Source organism: Tetrao urogallus (assembly GCF_951394365.1).
Source record: "Tetrao urogallus genome assembly, chromosome: Z".
Taxonomy (NCBI): domain Eukaryota; kingdom Metazoa; phylum Chordata; class Aves; order Galliformes; family Phasianidae; genus Tetrao; species Tetrao urogallus.
This window is the reverse complement of record NC_136816.1, coordinates 73,650,002-73,670,072: the sequence shown is the minus strand read 5'-3', so window position 1 is coordinate 73,670,072 and position 20,071 is coordinate 73,650,002. Positions and strand designations below refer to the sequence as shown.

The 20,071-nt window shown below is 43.0% G+C and overlaps 1 protein-coding gene across 1 annotated transcript; it reads right to left on the bottom strand.

The window, feature by feature from the left end:
- Nucleotides 1–730: 730 nt before the first annotated feature.
- Nucleotides 731–17,329, bottom strand: KATNAL2 (katanin catalytic subunit A1 like 2; the record flags this gene model as incomplete). The annotated part of the gene is made up of 16 exons (XM_079548195.1): nucleotides 731–870; nucleotides 1,174–1,276; nucleotides 1,802–1,964; nucleotides 5,011–5,121; nucleotides 8,125–8,216; nucleotides 9,329–9,447; nucleotides 9,963–10,026; nucleotides 10,530–10,628; nucleotides 11,257–11,334; nucleotides 11,926–12,021; nucleotides 12,185–12,301; nucleotides 12,706–12,823; nucleotides 12,962–13,004; nucleotides 13,655–13,821; nucleotides 14,224–14,294; nucleotides 17,279–17,329. 16 exons carry the CDS (start codon nucleotides 17,327–17,329, stop codon nucleotides 731–733), a joined length of 1,632 nt encoding a protein of 543 aa, XP_079404321.1.
- Between the last annotated feature and the right edge of the window lie 2,742 nt (nucleotides 17,330–20,071).

The following is a 20,071-nucleotide window of genomic DNA, read 5'->3' as shown; positions in this document are numbered from 1 at the left end:
GTGGTGGGTTACTTACAGTTAGGTTAACCTACAGCTGTGAATAAATTTAAACATCCGCTGTTCTGCCAGCACTTCTGAATCTGTGTTGTTTGTTGGTGGAGTGCATACAGGAGGTTTGTGGACTGCAGTCAAAGTCAGGTCAGGGAGGTGAGAGATCTCTTAAGTAAAATCCTGGGAAGAAATTTCTCTCATGATTATGCTAGATTATATTGCTTTTCTACCACGACTCCAAATTGTTTATAATCCTTTGCCCTTTCCACCTTGGAAATAACCCAAACAACCAGTAAGTAATAGGCTACAGCTTCGATTTCATATGAAAATAACAAACCAACCAAATGTACCAGGCACCGTTAAGCTCAGTTTCATTGAAAGCAATCACTTACTTAGGCTTGGTTAAAAAGGCACACAGGTCTCTGCAGAGCTGTGGTGATTGTGATGCTTTAGTGAGTCTCAGAAAGGAGGGTTACCCTCATCACCTGCTCTGGTTCTTGGACTCCAAACCTGTAAACAGCTACTGAGAATTAGGACTGAAAAGCAATCCATCTCTAGATCTTCATACTTGAAGTTAAGGCTGGAGTTTTCATGTCCTCTGACATTTCCTATTGGTTTCTCTTCTCCTAGAAACTCAGCACTCCCTTCTCCATCACCACTCAGTCCTTTGGAGGTGACATAACTGCCATTTTGGATAGTGAAAGTCTTTGAAGTACTCAGTCTTTGGGGATTTTTCTTCTCAGACCGATTCAAACTCTCTCTGCCAAGCTGTGTACTTCTGGCTGAGTTTCTTTGCTGAAGGTTTGGTGTGGGTGATCACATCCAGGAAATCTGCTGTTGTGATCGTGTCCAAGCGGATTGTAGCTAAGTTACTGTTACCTGCAGAAAACAGAGCCAACATGGTTTTCAGTACAAAGAGACACTCAAAATGATCCTGCCTCGTTTACCAAGAAACAGTGAACTTAGTGAGATAAAAAAAAATTCATATGTATGCAAAGAGCATGGCTACTGACAAAAAACAGGCTCAATTTCAGATGTTGTTGGGTAGATGTTTTAGAAAGATACAGGTTAGAACTTTTCTAAGCAGATGACAGAGCTCCACCTGCTGGAGTTTAGAATTTCCAGACTTGGAGCAGTAGCTCAGCATTTCCCAGATCCCATTCTCCAACTGGAGCTGTGTACCTGGTTGATGGTTTTCAAGGGCATCGAAAATTTTTCTCACTGGTCTCATGGCTGCTTCCTTGCACACGAGTTTGATGTCTGAGCCAGAGTACCCATCGGTTTCCTACAACAGAACGATACATTACAGTTTACAGGCTTACAAATCAGAAAGCAATGGCATTTAGAAGCATGGAGTCATAGAATGTTCTGTGTTGGGACCACACAGATCAGCGAGTCCAACTCCTTGCACCTTGGAGGTGCAAGGAAAATAATGAAAATTTTCTTCCTAATTTTCTGTAGGTAAACTAAAACTCACCTTTCTGTGTCCTCATCTTCCCTGTTAATAAAATATTTCTTCCCTTTTTCCTTTATGAAACAAAATAGGGAACTTTCACTAAACAAAAGTAAAAATGGTCAAATTGGACAAGCTGTAGGTATTTCCAAAGAATTTAGGAAGTGATAAGGGGCTGAATAAAGCAAGCCCAGTTTCCTTGTCGGTCTCATCTCTGTCTGAGTGCTCTTTTCTCCTGCAGCAGTGAAGCTGGCACAAACCTTCCCTATGCAATTAACTGTTCATTACCCCAGTAGATGGAAGTGCTCCCAGCTTGGTGAGCTGGGACTTCGAGCGCTTGCTGCAGTGCTGCCTCACCCGGCCCAGCAAGCTGTAGTCCAGGTCGGTTCTCAGCTCCACTCCTCCACCATTGCTCAGAGGTGGCAGCCAGTGCTGGATCATTGCCCGCCGTGCCTCTTGATTTGGGAGGTCGACCAAAATCCTCTTCTCCAGCCGCCGCAGCATGGCAGAGTCCAACTCCCTGCAAGCAGAGAAGAGGAATCACCTCAGTGCGTTGTTGTGTCAACGAGCCAAAATTCTAATGGAATTTCGAGTATTCAAAGGAATACCCTTCATTTTCACTTCCTTGTGATGAATCAATGAAGACTGAAAGAAAAAAGTTTGATTCTTTCTGTTCTTTTCTCAAAGCTTTCATGACAAATTTCTTCTTTCAAACCAAAGACTACACTGATTCCTTGAGTGAAACCCTTTTTCCAGCAAAGTGTACATACAAACACTACTCCAAGAAGGTGCCAGCCCAGGTTCTGCAGATCTGAGGATGCCTGGCTCTCACGTCAGAGGGATCAGGAGTCCCTCTGTCCACTGAAAATACATATTTTTGTTATCTTAAGAGTGAATTGTTCTGTTAGTGATCAAATGTACGGCTTAGTGACAACAACCAGAACAAAATAATAAGCACTACACCAACCCCAAAATTATATGAAGTAACAGCTCAGAGGTTATTAACAAATCCCTGCATGAAGAACCTATACATCTCCTGTGGGAGAGGGTGGGTGGCTCTTCAGTGCTCTCCAAGGTTGACATCATAAGGCATCACGCCTTCCTAGCACTGCCATATATCGTGGAGATAGACGAGATAAACACCAATTTTCATTTCCAGTTTGTTTCTATGGACAAGTTTTTTGTCCATAGAAAGTGCCATGCTGACGAGCAGTAGGAAGCAAGGGTGGGCAGCAAACACAGGCTGAAGGGGAAGATCAATAGCGGCAGTGCAGCTTAGGACAGCGTAAAGAGCTTTGTTTAGGCTTCTTTTCATTCATCTAAAAGCAGCTTGGTACTATCTTTTTTTTTATAATCAATAAATATCCAAGCTATACAAATCTCTTGAAATCCAACTTAATACCGAATGTTTGCAAGAACACAGAGCTCTGCTGGGAAGCCACAACCTCTGTGCTATCATACCAAGCGTATTTTGAAACTTTGCTATAAAATACCCCTACACAGCTCAAGACTTTTTCCAAGAAGAGTGGAGATTTGACACTCGGGGACACTGTTATTGGCCACAGCGTGGATGGGTTGTGGTTGGACTTGGTGATTGTAGTGCTGTTTTCTAGCCTTAATGGCTACATGGTTCTAAGACTGCTGGTAGCCTAATACACACAAAAATCATCTGTAAACAGTTAGGTGAGATCTTTAAAGGAGGTTCAAATCCCACTGACCTATCTGGAAGGAAAAATTTCCATATTAATCAAGGCTAGGAGCTTCACCGTTGGTGTAAGATGCTCATGGTTCTCACTACGTTTCCATCTTCCTAAAATACTCTTCTAAGTGTACACTCAGAGATCCACCACCAGCCACGTGGTGACCTTCACTGCTCAGTTTCTCCTTCTGAAAGGATAACGATGTTACAGTAACAAACATTTCTAATGTTCTACTAATGAACCACACAGGAGATGAACAGGTTCTTGATGTGTTATTTAAATTTAACTGTTCACACCGTAGCTACTTATTTTTCAGCATTTTTATACCCAACTAGAACATAATTAAATCAGTCTGCTCAATTCCTTTCATGTAGATCCCTAAAGACAAAATGGGGTGGATTCTGTACTGATTTAAATTCATGAGATTGTCTTAACATAAACCCCCAAATTCACACGCGTACTCTGCTATTATGGCTATAAAAGCCATTGATGGTTTTGTACTCACACTATTGGGCCAGGCTAGGAGCCAGGCTTGTTTGTACATCTAACATCCACATAAATTTTCAGTGCTTACAGTCATTCTCCTAGTTAAAGAGCCTGTGAGCCCCAAAGTCAGGTTTTGAGCATGTCCATGCGGCAGAGAAACAGAGCATCTATTTCTCTGTTGACAGTCTCACAGCACGGGAAACCTACCTTCTATTCAGATGCAAAAATTACATTTTATGAACACAGAGAGGATTTTCCCATATATGTCCTTATGGCACCCTTGTAAGAACCAGCCAGAAAAGCATTAATCATAAAAACCTTCCGGGTTGTTACCCAGAAGTGAAGCAAAAATGAAGCAAATCCAGATGAGTGCCAGACCTGTGAAAGTCAACTTCAAAAGCAAGCTAATTGATGTGCTTTGATTCCCTGCATAGGTGTTAACATCTTCTACTTTGAAAAAAGCTTTATGAGCTACAAATCCATCCACTGAAAATAGCTGCGCTATTTTCAGGGCGCTGAAATGATCAGAGGGCTGGAGCAGCTCTCCTATGAGGAAATTGAGGGAACTGGGCTTGTTTAGCTTGGAGAAGAGAAAGCTCCATGGAGACCTCATTGTGGCCTTCCAGCACTTGAAGGGAGAGTATAAACAGGAGGGGGAACGGCTGTTTGTGAGGGTGGATGGTGAGAGGACAAGGGAGAATGGTCTTAAACTGAGACAGGGGAGGTTCAGGTTAGATATTAGGAGGAAGTTTTTCACTCACAGGGTGGTGAGGCACTGGAACAGGTTGCCCAAGGAGGCTGTGGATGCCCCATCCCTGCAGGCATTCAAGGCCAGGCTGGATGTGGCTCTGGGCAGCCTGGGCTGCTGGTTGGCAATGCTGTACACAGCAGGGGGTTGGATGATCATTGTGGTCTTTTTCAACCCTGGCTGTTCTATGGTTCTATGATTCTATTCTCAATTATGTTAAAGAAACCAAAGAATTTTGTCCCTCAACTTATAAAAGTCCCAGTTGTCACCAATAAAATCCAACTTCCTATTTATGGAGTATCCTTCTAAGCACTAGATGTTTTAAGCACCTTACAGTTCCAAGCTGAAACCCTTCTTAGCTTAAACATAGTAAATAACTTGCCTCTAAAGTCAAATACTCCATTTTAAATATTAGCAGCTGGTAGCACTGGCATATGTTGACTTTATTATGGATTATTCTCATATGGCACAAATAGCAAGAATTGTAGAGTTTAAAAGTAAAAGCCCCAAATTAATCTTTAAATGCTTTAACCAAATATCAAGGCTTTTTCTGCAAAAGTCTAAATAAAATCTTTATCTGTGCTTAGAAGCTCATGCAAATGTATTCAAAACGTACTCTCTGGATCTCTTACCATGGCAGATTGGAAGCTGCTAAAACAAATACAAGATCATCAGATCGGGCCAAGCCATCCATCTGCACCAGTAATTCTGTTTTCATCCGCCGACTTCCTTCGTGTTCACCACTACCAAGATTCAGAGAAACATTATTTGCTCAGTGCATTAAAGTAATCATCTTTATTTATACAGTGTCATTCACAGCAACCGAGCCCTCGTCCCCACTTTGCCCCAGTTCCAAGCATGATTAAGCTCCATTAGCTAACATCGAAGTATTAAAATCAAGCTTTCTAATGGTTACTTAAATGCACTGTTTTGAGAGCATTAACGTGAGGAGAACTCACCATTACTGAAACCAAACAAAATGTATACGTATATGTTAATCCAGGTAATTGGTTGGATCTTCGGGTCCCAGACATAGAGTAACTCTTGGACGAAATCCAGAGACAAACTCAGAGCTTGAAGATGGCAAGAACTACCACTCAGGCTTAATTACCTCTCCAAAAGCACCCAAGCACCCACACATCAGCGTGATGTTAGTACTTAATAGGGTTATGTAAAAACAGCTGTATAATCTTTGACAAAGGTCTTTACTGAAATACATAACTCATTGATGCTAATGAGAGTTTTTAAACAATATGAAAGCAAAATTTGTCCATCATCTATTAACTGACAATTATTATAACTTGTATATTTACTATATAGCATATTCAATTTACATATCTTTGTAAGAATACAACTTACAGCGGATGATGTACATACACACCACACTCTAACGGGTTCCAAACTGTCAGAACAATATTTTTGTATTTCTCTGCTTCTCCTGCATGTTTGATCTTTTCAATCTGTTTTAAACTATAAATTTTCTACGCCATGGATGACAGTAATAAAATCCTTCTATCTTTGCAAGTCCTGGCAATGTCACCAGAATTAGTCCCTTAAATGAAAATGCCTTTCTACTGTGGACACTGCATCACACTGTGCTCTGCTTCAGCCTGTGCTAAGTGTTATAAACCAGCTGCTTTTTACTTGCATCTCTCAAGACACTTGTTGTTTCCCACAGCTGTCTTGAAGAACTTTTCAAATACACCAGCACTGTTTATGCATTATTGAACCTCTCTCCTGGTTACAGTCTTTCTAGACGCATGCTTTTCATAGTTCCATGCTCAGTTCCCTCGACCTTTCCTCATAGGAAAGGTACTCCAGCCCTCTGAGCATCTTCGTGGCTTCCTCCAGATCTGCTCCAACAGCTCCACAATCTTCATGTGCCGGGGGCCCCAGGCCTGGATGCAGTACAGCAGATGGGGTCACGAGGGCAGAGCAGAGGGGGACAATCAGCACCCTCTCCCTGCTGCCACCCATCTGTTGTTGCAGCTCAGCTACTGCCTTCCTGCTGCAAGTGCACACTGCTCATGTCCAGCGTTTTGTTCACCAAATGCTTCTCTGCTGGGCTGCTCTCAGGGGGTTCTTCTCTCAGTCTGTACATGTACTTGGAATTGCCCCGACCGAAGTGCAGCACCACACATTTGGCCTTGTTGAGCTTCATTAGGTTTGTTCCCACTGTTCCAGCCTATCCAAGTCCCTTGGGATGACATCCCTTCTTTCTATGGTGTCAGCTGCACTCCTTAGCTTGGTGCCATCAGCACGCTTGCTGAGATGGAACTCAATCCCACTTTCTGTGGTGCTGATATTGATCATGAAGAGCACCAGTCCCAGATGGGCCCCTGGGGGATACCATTGTGAACAGCCTCCGTCTGGACACAGAGCCAATGACCACAGCCCTCTGGTTGCAACCATCCAACCAATTCCTTATCCACCAAATAGTCCACCCTCCAAACCCATATCTCTCCAATTTAGAGAGAAGGATGGAATGTGGGACCATGTCAAAGGCCTCATACACAAGTCCAGGTAGATAACATCAGTTGCCCTTTCTTTGTCCACCAATGCTGTTACTCCATCACTGAAGGCCATCAGATGGGTCAGACAAGGCCTTTGGTGAAGCTGTGCTGGCTGTCTCAGATCACCTGCTCATCCCTCAAGTGCCTTAACATGTCCTCCAGGAGGATCTGCTCCATGATCTTCCCAAGCACAGAGGTGAGGCTCGCTACCCTGTAGTTCCTCAAGTCTTCCTTTCTATCTTTCTTAAAAGTGAGAGTGATGTTTTTTTTCCCAATCCTCAGGAACTTCACCTGACAGCCATGCCTTTTCAAACATGATGGAGAGTGGCTTGGAAATCTCATCTGCCAGTTCTTTCAGGACCCTGAGATACATGCCATCTGGCCCCATAGACTTGTACATATTCAGCCTCATGAAGTGGTCTTGTACTTGCTCTACTCTTACACTGGAAGAAATTTTACTCCCCTGACTCTCACTTAGAGCTTCAGGAATACAAGAGATGTGGGAACCTTGATAGACAATGAAGACTGAAGCAAAGAACTTGTTGAGTACCTCAGCCTTCTTAATGTCTGTTGGAGCCAGTGCACTCTTCTCATTTATCAGAGGAAGTATGCTCTCTATGGCCTGTCTCTTCTGACCAAAGTATCTATAGAGTCTCTTCTTGTTATTTTTCATGTCCTTTGCCATGTTCCATTCCATCTGCACCTCGCTTTCCTCATCCTATCCCCTTATGTCTGGACAGCATCCTTGTATTCACCCAAGGTCACTACATTCCACTACTTATAATTTTCCTTCTTATCCCTCAGTCTGACTAGCAGGTCCTTAGCCTTATAGAGGACTATAAGGACCATAGCTCAGCCATGCCACCTCCCTCTCTCCTCTGCCTGATTTCTTACACTGTGGGGTGGTGAGCTCTTGTGTTCCCCAAAAGGTATTCTTGAAGAGAGCTCTGTTACTCAGAGGTAGTTCTTCACAATCTCTAAATTCCTTAACACTAGTGGAGAGCAACTTCCTCATCCCTCCTGCCTTGCCTATCCCTTGTATAAAGCTTGTAACATTCAGCTGTAATATCCCATCATGTTTCTGTAACAGCAATTAGGCCATAGTTTTCTAATTGCACTGTGGTTTCCATCTCCCCTTGCTTATTTTCCATGCTATGTGCGCTATTGAAAGGATGCATTGAAAAGGGGTACAAATACTCTCCTAAATCTACTGGAAGTGCTCTTCTTAGTTACCCAGAGATGGTGCCTCTTTGGCTCATCACAGACTCCAGTTCATCCAAGAAAATTGTGGAAGGAGCATGGTAGCGGGCAAGCTCAAACAGCACCTGTTTAGAGAGAAAAGAGGCAGAAGAAATAAAGAAAAGTAAATTAAAAAAAGCATCAAGAGACTCTGGTACAGAAGATCAATAATAGAGCCCAGACACCAAGCTTGTAGGGCAAAAGAAGGTATGTGCTCTGGGTAGGCTGAGGGTCCCTGAACTCTCTCAAATTCTGAAAGGTTTGTAAAGGAGATATAAAGAACACAGGATGTAATCCTGTCTTTATATGTAAATCTTTCTAGCCAAATCCTATCAGAGTACCCTGAGAATAATGGGATAGAAGAAAATGATCCCTCAGAGGATTCTGGGAACTCCTGCATTGTTATCGGATATTAAATAAACTGTCTTTTACTGGTGCTCCATTTCTAGTTTTTTAAATAAGCATTTGAGGGGAAAAAAAACCAACAAACCCCATCATAGTGAAAAAAAATGGAGTTATTCCCTTGCTGAGAATTATGCAGTTATTTTGTTTCTCCTGATGAAACAAACATAAACTGCTTGAACCACCAGGGCTAAATTCCAAAAAATGGAATACTAAACTGACTGACAAAATCTGGGTCTGTCATTCTGAAAAAAAAAGCTTCACCTATTTTTTCTGGAATCGGGGAGAGATTTACATTAGTAGTAGGAACATACAGTTCTTTTTTTTCTGTGGTGAAATACCACAGATTTAGTGGTATCATTGCAAGTGCTGTATCATATTCACAAAAACCTTTTGGGTGGTGTTGTGTCAAAAAACACACAGTCCCATCCCTTCTCTGACAGGAGGGAAACGAGGGAGCCTTGGAGCTGACCCTTGCAGAAAGGCTGAGAAGCACTTTGAAGGAATCATTAAGTTCGGTTAGCAGTTCTGCTTGGCTATCCCTTATTCAACGAGCCAAAAAATGTTTGCTGGCTTCATTTTGCATTACAAAACAGAATTCCACACCAAGAATCTATTTTAAATCTTCTGCAGAGGTGATGTTCCCATTTTAAGAACTAGATACAGACTTACGTTTTGTCTGAGACAGAAAGGATTATGAGTATCAGAGGAACACACCCTTACAGTTCTGTTTTAAACTCCAGTTCTTTAAGCAGGAACCTGATGTTTGTGTAATGAAGAAGATAATCATTCTTACCCGGACAAGCTTTTCTGAATCACCTCTCCATTTGCTGACAATGGTGGATGCTGATATGTTGAAAAATGTTGTGTTGCACTCTGTGGCAACAGCCTTAGCAAGCAATGTTTTGCCAGTACCTACAAAATAAAAAACAAATAAAAAAAAAAAAAGTTGAAGAAATTTACTTTCTAAAGGAATACAATTTAAATTTTTGAATAGTTCCCCTCATCTTCCTATTAGTCAGATTAAGTAGGAAAAGTCCATCCAGGATCGCCTAGAGGTTGGACTGGATGACCTCCAGAGGCCCCTTTCAACTCCTACAATTGTGTGACTCTGTGACTTCATCTCAAGGCAAAGTTGATTCATGTGGCTTAAGCTGAGCAGCAGAGATCTAATACTAATTATTGTTTCTCCTGAAATATTGTATTTTGTAAGATTCCAATGTAGAAGCTGTTGGGATTGTGAGAAAGGCAATTGGCAGGTTAGAGAGTGAGAGAGAGATGTAACCAACATTAACTGTCTCTCTCATTTCAAACTACAGAACATTTTCTTAGCAATACATTAATACGCAAGATCTCGTTAATCAGTGATTCATTTGTAGTACAAAAATAGAACGGACAAAAAACTGGAAGGGTTGTAAAGATCCCCATACCTGGTGGTCCATACAGCAATAAGCCTTTCCATGGAGACAGAATGCCTGTAAATAGCTGAGGGTACTGTGGGAACCAAAAAGGAATTCATGGATTGTTACTGTATTATCTATAACAAAACACAAGGGGTTGTAAACCCTACCCCTGCTGCTCCTACTGCACACAGGGAATCTAAGAACAGAGAAGAAACAAAACAATGCAATATACTCAACCTGAGTATTGAGAAAAATACTGCACTGACCATCTGAAATTGTTCTAAGTGTATCACTCAAATGCTTCAATTCTTCAATGATATTCTCTTCTATACATTATCTCACATTGAATTAGCATAGGCCAAACCCTGAGCCTTTTACACTGCCAGAAGTGTCAAAGAATAGGACCCCAACCTTCAGTTTTTATACTGAAAGGATGTTTTCCTATACAAGAATGCCCCTTCTACGAAGCGGGAACAGTTCTAGCAGGAAATGCCTACAAAAGCACCAAAATTGGTGGAAAATGTGACCCCCACGCTAATCACAAGACAAATGTTAATGAGACCAACAATTGTTTTCATCTATTTAGTGCCTTACCCTTATAGGATAAACAACTGCTTCCTTGACGAGCCTCTTAGCTGCATCCAGGCCAATGATATCATCCCATTTCACGTTTGGGTTATGGAGATAAATGTCCTGCAACACATGTCACATCCTGTGAGCAAAACTTCGCCTCCGGCAAAGTGAAAAATCAACTCTGTTATAAAGTCATACTGTTACATAATTAACATTTAGTCTTATGTAACAGTACAAACTATCCAAGTCTTCTACGAATCTTTCCTTTCCATTAGTAGTACTTTGTGTCTTTGCCTTCCAGAGACTAATTGTTCTGCAGAAGATATCCTCAGTATAAGTACTTGGGATACATTCAGCTCTCTAATAAAAACAGGCAGGCTCCAGAGACTGAAGAAAAATTATGTGCTTATGTCCAAGGGGAAAATTTGATTTAATACAATTAGAAAAATTATTTATATAGAGTAGATTACACTTTCCCTTTCTATTAACAGCAAATTAAGATGAATCAGATTTATGACACCAAGTAGAGGCTTCCATAACTGTTTCCAAATTAAATTAGATTGTGCTGTGAAATAGATACTACATGCTATTTATTTTTATTGATTTACACAGTGATGATTACCATAGCAACTAGGCAATTTAAAAAACATATCCCTTAAAAAGCATATCATAAAGCAACAAACAGCATTTCCAGCTAACAAAGATAGCCAAGAATCTCTGTACAAATGAAGTAAGAATCCGACCTTACTTTGCTTACAACAGTTGCAAGTTCTCTCATCTCACCATTCATGCCAATAAAAGCACTAAGGGGTTTCAGTAAGCGTTCCTAAAATTAAAAAAAATAAATTCTTACCAGACTTCAGTTATTTTTAAATAGATAAACTGTAAAATAGTTTCAGAGATAAAACGGTGCATCATAGCAACAGCAACTTTGAAAGATGTAGAATATGGGTAAGAATAATGCTTTTGAAACAAGCCATATTGGTAGTAACTCATCTTTTCAACTGACAGAACCTAACCCCAAGTTAACATGAAAATGAGCGGCTCTCTTACTGCAGATGTAATCCTGAATATGCCATACATAAAGTAAGTGAAAAATGTAGGCACGTCATCACATTGCCACAGACTCTGTTTTGAAAGTTTCAAGTGTAGCAACTGCCCAGCCACTGAAGTACTGTGGGTTCTGAATCACAAGGCACAATTTGTATCTGCTGCCTACTTTTGTGTTCAAAGAGCCAACAAAACTGTCAAGAAGTCAGGCAGCATCAGGTATGACTGAAGGAAGAAATACACCACTCCAAAACCCAAGACCTTCTGTAGCACTTTGGAAGCATCACGGTGGTATTTTATTTTGTTCCTGGTTATATAAACCTTATTTTAACGTACGCTGAGAGGAAATACAAAAAGGAACACTTACCGATGGGTCTGGATCCCAAGTAAGGCTGTTTAAACCTACTCCATTTGGGGATACTTTGACATCCTGGACCATCCCATGCAAGTCAACTACTTGGCCCTAAAGAAGAAGATAATGTGATAGGGATGGTAGCTCCACTATTAAAAACACACTGGGTCAAAATTGTGCTTGACACTATAGCAATTAGATTCTTTGCTGCAGATTTCAAATACGGGAAACAGCTGACTGAGGAATCTGCATACACTGCTATCATAAAGCAGGTTAGGATTCCACCAACCCTTCTTGGGGGAGGGCCTTCTCCTCCTCCTCCAGTTCTGTTGATTGCTGAGATGCTTAAGCCAAAGTCAGGTTGCTCCAGAGTTACTGTGCTCTCATTATTCTGAAAAAAACAACCATTTTAAGACAATACATTGTTGTTCAAGAGCTACATTTTTGCAAGGGTGATTAATGGTGAATGCTTAAATTAACGGAAAGACCACTGATTTCACATAAGTTGAGTTACATGACTTCTCTTCCTCTCATTTTGATTTGTGACTTGCCCCCCCTGCTGACAGCTAGAAAGCAATTTCTCTTCTGTAGTCAATGATGTTCATTGATGTGGGACTTGATGATGTTAGTCTTTAGCAACCTTAATGATTCTATGATTCTATACTGCTTAAATTGCAGAATTAGGAAAATCACGAAGTCACAAAAATTGTATGGTCATCTCACTGACTCTAGCTACTCCAGATAAAATCCCACCGATCTCAACTGCAATGCTGCCAAGATTAAACACATTTCAACCTGTTTGGGGCTCTCCTTGGTGGGTGATTTTAGTTCTGTACTCCCCAATGAGGTTTTTGATGATGGTTGTTGCATCGGCTGCTGCTTGATCCTTGGGAGATTCTGAGAGCTCGCTGCCCTACAATACAACAAATTAAGGCTTCAAAGGCATTCACAACCTCTTTCTTACTTCAGAACAACATTATTATAACTGTGCTGTATGTTGTTCTTAGAGGAAAATGTCCTGCTTAGAAAAAGCCCCATGCATTCTCCTTACCTTCTTTGCCTTCCTCCAGTTCCCAGCTGCTGTTTATTTTCTGCTGTGGCAAAATCAATATTGAAAGGGAATTAAGACACAGAATTTTAAAAAATAACAACTTGCTTTCTTTCCCTCTCAGAAATATTTTGGAGCATATTTTAATGATCTTGGAAATAGTGATGCAAAAACAAGAATGTCCCTGTGGGTCCTCCCAACCCAAGATACTCCATTTCCTTTGGATCTCAGTGTTGCTCTCAGACATATGAAATGCTGAAAGCTGCTCAGAGATACTCCCACACCTTCACCCCTATCCTGCTGATTTTTTTAGTTTTATTTTTTTTCTTACAAGAAGTGTAGGAAGAGATGTTGGTGTTTTTTGCACCCTCCAAGCTCTTCAGAACTGACTTCTTAGGACTTCCATACGTCACATTTCGTGCTGAAGCACAGAACCACTCAGGCTCTCAGAGTTGTAACAGAATGCTCATGTTCTGGTTTGCCTTATTCTGCATCATTCATTTATATCTCACACCTTTAAGCCCTTAAGCCCTAGGGAGAAAATAAGCCAACTATTTGTTTGGCACATTAGCTTTAGTGCATGTCCTACAAGTATAGTAAGAGCATCCACACAGTGAGCACAGAGGTACAGAAGTGCCAAGAGGGTATCATTTCAGGTTTTGATTGAAAAAAAGGGCTTTCTTTTGGAATACATACCGGTGTCCAGGACCTTCCTTGTGATTTTAGGATACTTTTGAAATTTTACAAAGTAATAGCTTTCATATTCCATCAAAATTGTCTCAAGGTCAACGTTGTCACAAACTTCAAAGCCACGTAAACCTAATTTTGTCTCTCGTTCCAAAGTGTTTGCAGCATCCATGTACCTGGTAATTACAAGAAAGCAATGAGCAAAAAGCTGTGACTTGTACAGAACAGAAAGTTGTGAGTTACTACAGAACACAACATTGTGAATTATTACCTCATTGTGGTTTCTGAGAGAAAAGGGAAACAATGGCATTAGTAAGTAAATGGTATTTTTAACCTCTATCTGTCACCAAAACCACGAACTGTATTTAAAAATCCTTTCAGCAAGGGATTGCTAAATGTGCTTGAAAATGACACAGGATGCTGTTGCTGCAGAAACTGAAACAAATAAGCAGAATTATCAAGATATTTAATAGCAGATCAGCTCTTGCTTGGCCGTGCTGTCCATTCACCCATCAGAAGACAGAGTGGGAGGTCAGACATTGACATAGATGTGGGGCACTGTTGCTTAGATAACATACCCTTCTTCCATTAAGTAATGCAAGATGAGAATGAGGAGATTTTTCCGTCGACCTTCTGCTCTCAGCTCATCCTGTGAATGAAGACAGGACTTGAGATCAGATGTAATGTTCACTTTATTGCTGTAAACAGCATCTCAGTGCAGCCTATGGAAAAAGATCAAGGCAACAGCATGCAAGAACTGCAAAACAACGCACTGCTAATAAGCAGAACTCATGTGGCTTTCATGCTATTTTTCTTACACGTTATCAGAGCTACTGGATGGGTGGAAAACTGCTCCTAGAAGAAAGCAAAAAACTCAGGTTGACAAATAACTTATGGCCTTGCTGTGACTGTGGATCTCCACCAGCTTCAAGTTGCTGGGCATTGTGGGGTAGGGTTCTTACAGAATAACATACAGCATCCTGCAAAGGTACACATTTGAGGTAGCACAACCAGCAAAAGGCACTGGGTAGAGCAAGCAAGCAGTGGCTGAGCAGAACAGGTATTTCCGTGATTTTCCTGCGGGCGTGGGGCCATCTGGTGGAAAAATGAGGAAGGGCCGGGAGTTGGTTTGAACATTTCTTATCAGTTGGAAATGTATTTTACGTATTACTAAACAGATCAGTAACATTTTCCTTCTGGCTTTGGAGACAAAGGAATCAAAGGGGCTGGTGGTGTATTCCAGTGAGGTGCTGCAAAAAGAAAGGAACCAGTTCATGCTCATGAGCAATGATTCCTCATCAGCATCCTGCTGTAGAGGGATCTTTCACTTTCACTTTTCCAAACTGCTCATATTCAGTAAACATTCTGAATTGTGGATGTTTTCCTACTTCTGTAGGACTTCAGCTGCGTGTAGAGAGGAAATGGTAAATCTTCTGCTGCATGAAAAAACAGGAGAACTTCTGAGTGCAAAGTTACTTAAAATTCAGCTTAGCTTTATAGTATTTAATTAGTAGTTGGAATTGCATGTTGTTTAGAGCCACCGGTATTTCAGAGGATGTTTGAGTGCTTAAAGTTTAATAAGCTTCTATTCTTAAAAGAACAAAAAATGGATGTAATTACATTTTCAATTACCACAGGGGATTTAGGGGTCCATGCAATTAATAAAAGCTTAAGGCACTTAAGTGTGATCTTCTGTTAAAAACTACACAGTTGAGCACTTAACCAATTATCTCCAACAGTTAGAGAACATTTTATTTATTTCTTGCTTAACAAAAGCATGCAACATATCCCTCTCTTAGCAGGCATCTGAAAGTAAATTCTAGCAGAACCACGTATTTTTTTAATTGAATTCATTTTGTTATTTCCATCCCTTTTACTAAAATGCATTTACTTCAAGAATCAACTTAGTTTTGTGCAATTCCTTCAAACTGATTGGGCTACTAAAAGTCTAATTTTATTCTATAGTATTTCATTAGTATTTGGTCCCAGATTTTGGTGTGAATATGTATGATTGTGTGAAGGACACAAATAACACAAATAACACAAATTAAAGATGCTGAGTTTACAAATTAATTAGAAAGAATTAACTCCTTCTAATTTGTACAAATTCATTTATACAACAGTGAACACCCACTCCTGCAGCTGGACTACGTTCATTATAGTTTATTCTTTGAAATAATTTTCACAAATCCCCACTGGGGAGGTTTCAGAACAGATCCCTTCTGTGCTGCCTAAGCCCTCTAGTTGGGAGAGGGTCCAGAGGAGCCACAGAGATGATCAGGGGACTGAAGCACCTCCCCTACAAGGACAGGATGAGGGAGCTGGGCTTGTTCAGCATGGAGAAAAGAAGGCTGCAAGGTGACCTCATGGCAGCCTTTCAGTATCTAAAGGGAGCCTGCAAAAAGGAGGGGAATCAACTCTTGGAAAGGGTTGATAACGGCAGGACAAGGGGAAATGGCTTGAAGTTGAGGGAGGGAAGATGGAGTTTGGATGTCAGGGGGAAGTTCCTTGCTATGAGAGTGGTGAGGTGCTGGAACAGCTGCCCAGAGAGGCTGTGATGCCCCGTCCATCCCTGGAGGTGTTCAAGGCCAGGCTGGATGGGGCCCTGGGCAGCCTGGGCTGCTATGAAATGTGGAGGTTGGTGGCCCTGCGTGTGGCAGGGGGTTGGAACTTCGCGATCCTTGAGGTCCCTTCCAACCAGGGCCATTCTGTGATTCTGTGATTCTGTGATTCTGTGTATCTGGGCCCAGGAAGGGACTGTCATGGAGCCCCCCCCACTCCTGCGTAAATACACCATCCACACGGGATGCTCCAAAAGTAGTGCCTCCCACTTTGTTATGTTGGCCCATGATGTCAGATGTGGTTGTTGTTGGTATGGCAGCAGAATTTGAATCTTCCCACCATTCTGGTAACTTTCTACGATGGAGTGGAGGCACTGGTGGACAAACTAAGGGCAGGCTATGTCACCTGTGTGGACTTGTCCAAGGCCTTTGACATGGTCCTGCACCACACTCCTATCTCTAAATTGGAGAGATGAGAGTTTGAAGGACAGGCTATCTGCTGGATAAGGAATTGGTTGGATGACCGCAGCCAAGGGGTTGTTGTCAATAGCTCTGTGTTGAAGTGGCACCTGGTTACATGTGGTACATCTCAGCGGCCCGTGTGGGACCAGTACTCTTTTATCAGTGACACAAATGATGGAATTGAATGCACCCTCAGTAGTTTGCTAATGGCACCAGGCTAAGTGGCATACAGACTCAACAGAAGGAGGGGATGTCATCCAGAGGGTCCAGGACAGCCTGGAGCAGTGTGTCCACGTGAATCCAATGAGGTCCAACAAGGCCAAGCAGGCAGGGAGGGGGCTGTTCCCTCTGCTCTGCCCTCACAAGGCCCCAGTTGGAGCGTGCCCTCAGCACAGGAAAGCTGTAAAGCTGTCAGAGCGCGTCCAGAGGAGGGTTGCAAAAGTCGTCCAAGTGCAGCAACAGCTCCCACGTCACAACACAGCCCGCACCCCTCCCCCAGGCAGCCATCAAGTCACCTCCCAGCGCCTGCGCACTGCGCCCCGCCCGCCGAGCATGCGCAGAACCCAGCGCTGTTCCCATAGCAACCGGACGCGCGGCCTGGTGTTCTTACCGCCTCCCTCGCCTGGCGCGCGGCTCGCAGCGCCTGGCAGGAGAGCTCCATCGGACGGGCAGCTGAAAGGCGCGGTGAACGGGGAACGACAGAGGCGCCACAAACCGCCGAGGCCCGCGGTTCCGCTCGTCCTTCTCGCAGCCAATCGAAGCGTCCGAAGGCAAATGAATGATTGCAGAGCCGCCCAATCAGAGGTGGAAAAAGTGATGGCGGTTTAAGCGATGAGCCAATCACTGTGGGGAGAAAGGGCTGGGCTGGAAGTGGCGCTGACCAATCGCTGCCGGGCTTACAGGAGCAGTGGGCGGTGACGGGTGAGGCAAAGCTGGCTGAAATCAAACCGGGTGAAATCGCACAAAACCAAAACCAACCCAAACACCTGAGGGGTGTTGCCATCTCACCAAGGCAGGCTCCCGTGGCGGAGGCAGTGGGTGTTAGAATGGAGGCGAAGAGCTCAGGAGCCCGTGAGGGCCCGAAGAACAGTGCTTAAAAAATGGAGTAGCAGTGGAATGAGTCAAGCTTTGTGTTCAGAGAGCTGAGCGCATTGGAAACCTCCAAAGAAAATACTTCCGTTCACTGTCACATGGGGTGCATCCAGCTTTGGAGGACTCTGATGTGTGACGTAGGAACCGGGCTAGAGCTGCTCCAAAGCAAAACTGCCCATAATACAGAGGTTCCCTCAGCTCCAGTGTAACTTCATCTCTGTTGAGGGTCCTTACAGATCTCAACCATCCCAAGACACGAGTTGCTCTTTCTAGCAGTGCTCCTCATTTCCAGCCCCACGTAGATCGGCAGACTTAATTGGAAAGGTGTCACAAGTGTGCTTCCTTGTTAATGAGTGGTCAGAAAAAGTTTAAAAAGAAGCAAAATGGGATTTTTGTGTCTTCTGACCTCCAAGGAGGAATTTTTGTGGAAAAATTTATTTCTGGAGCACACAAGTGCTGGGATTATCCAGTGCTGTTTCTCAGAGTTCTGTCAAACTACTTTGTGTTCATGAAGAGACCATAAAAATAAAGCGGCTGCGGTCTCTTGTGTGTCCAAAAAGCTTCTTATTGGGCTGTGCAGCTGTAAAGAACTTCTTTCAAGAGCAAATTGCACATGTACATGAGTTGTGATTTCTGAGAGGAGAGGGAAACAATGGCATTAGTGAGTATATGGTATTTTTAACTTCTCTCTGTCATCAAATCCACAAACTGTATTTAAAAATCATTTCAGCGAGGGATTGCTAAATGTGCTTGGAAATCATATAGGACTCTGTTGTTGCAGAATCTGAAACAAATAAGCAGTCATCGCGATAATTAATAGCAGATCAACTCTTTCTCGCATGGCCATGCCGACCATTCACCCATCAGAAGAGAGAAGCACACAGTGCGGGAGGTTGGACATTGAAACACAGACATGGGGCACTGTCATTCACATAGTACACCCTTCCTCCATTAAGTAATGCAAATGCAGTGATATATAACTCTAATATATAACTTCAGTATATGCCTTGATGCAGTTGGTTACGCCTCACCTAATCTCTGTTTTTTCAGCTGCTGGGACTGAAAGCACAGACTGAGCAGTGCAAAGTATTTCTTTCCAGTAGCGGTGATAAGTGACCAGCTCAAAGCATCTTGCTGCCAAAGCCCACCCACTGGTCTGGATGCAGTGAAGGAGAAGCACAGGTCTGAGTACCTCTCTAACGACCATCTACTCACTTTTGTAGTGTTAATTTAAAAAGAAAACACCCTCAGGATAGGAAAAACAAACAGAGGAACCTAAGGCTAACAGCACAAAGCTTAGTTCTGTGCTTTCTTATCAAACCTAACTACTTTGAGGGTGGGGCAGTGAGGTGCCCTTCTTACTGTGGTGAGAGCTAATTGGAAAAGCAGCTGTTCTTCTCATGGGTGGGATTGGTTTAAATTAGTGGGGAATATACAAAAGGGAGATCTGAGAGGAACTTGGTCTGGATCTGGAGGGGGAGGAATATGTATGGGGGCATGGTGACTCCTGTGATGTGTAAGAACTAATGCTATGAGGGAAAAATATATATATACATAATGGATGAAACACCAGGTAGGTAAATTCACTGTTTTGTGGTGGAGTCCCCAGCTGCAGAGGTGTTATGAACTGTGGGGGTGTGGAATTTAGGGGCATTGTGTGGGTGGTAAATCCTACTGTAAGGGCAGAGCAAGTCTGAGACCGCCTCATGAGACTGAATGTGTACAGGTCTATGGGCCGGATGGCGTGCATCCCAGGGCTCTGAAGGAGCTGGCTGAGGTGGTTGCTGAGCCACTCTCCATCATATTTGAAAAGTCGTGGCTGTCAGGGGAGGTCCTGAGTGTCTGGAGGAAGGGTCAGCTCACTCCCATTTACAAGAAAGGGAGCAAGGAGGACCCCGGGAACTACAGGCCGGTGAGTCTCACCTCTGTGCCTGGGGAGATCATGGAACGGATCCTCCTGGATGACATGCTTGATCACACGAGGGATGAGCGTGTGATCTGAGACAGCCAGCACGGCTTCGCCAGGGGAAGGTCATGCTTGACCAACCTGGTGGCCTTCTATGATGGAGTGACGGCAAGGGGACAAGGGAAAGGTGACTGATGTCATTTACCTGGAGGTGACAAGGAGGTGACTGTCATCCTCCACTCTGCTCTTGTGAGGCCCCATCTGCAGTGCTGTGTCCAGGTCTGGAGCCCCCCAGTACGAGAAAGACAGGGAGCTGTTGGAGAGGGTCCAGAGGAGCCACAGAGATGATCAGGGGACTGGAGCACCTCCCCTACAAGGACAGGATGAGGGAGCTGGGCTTGTTCA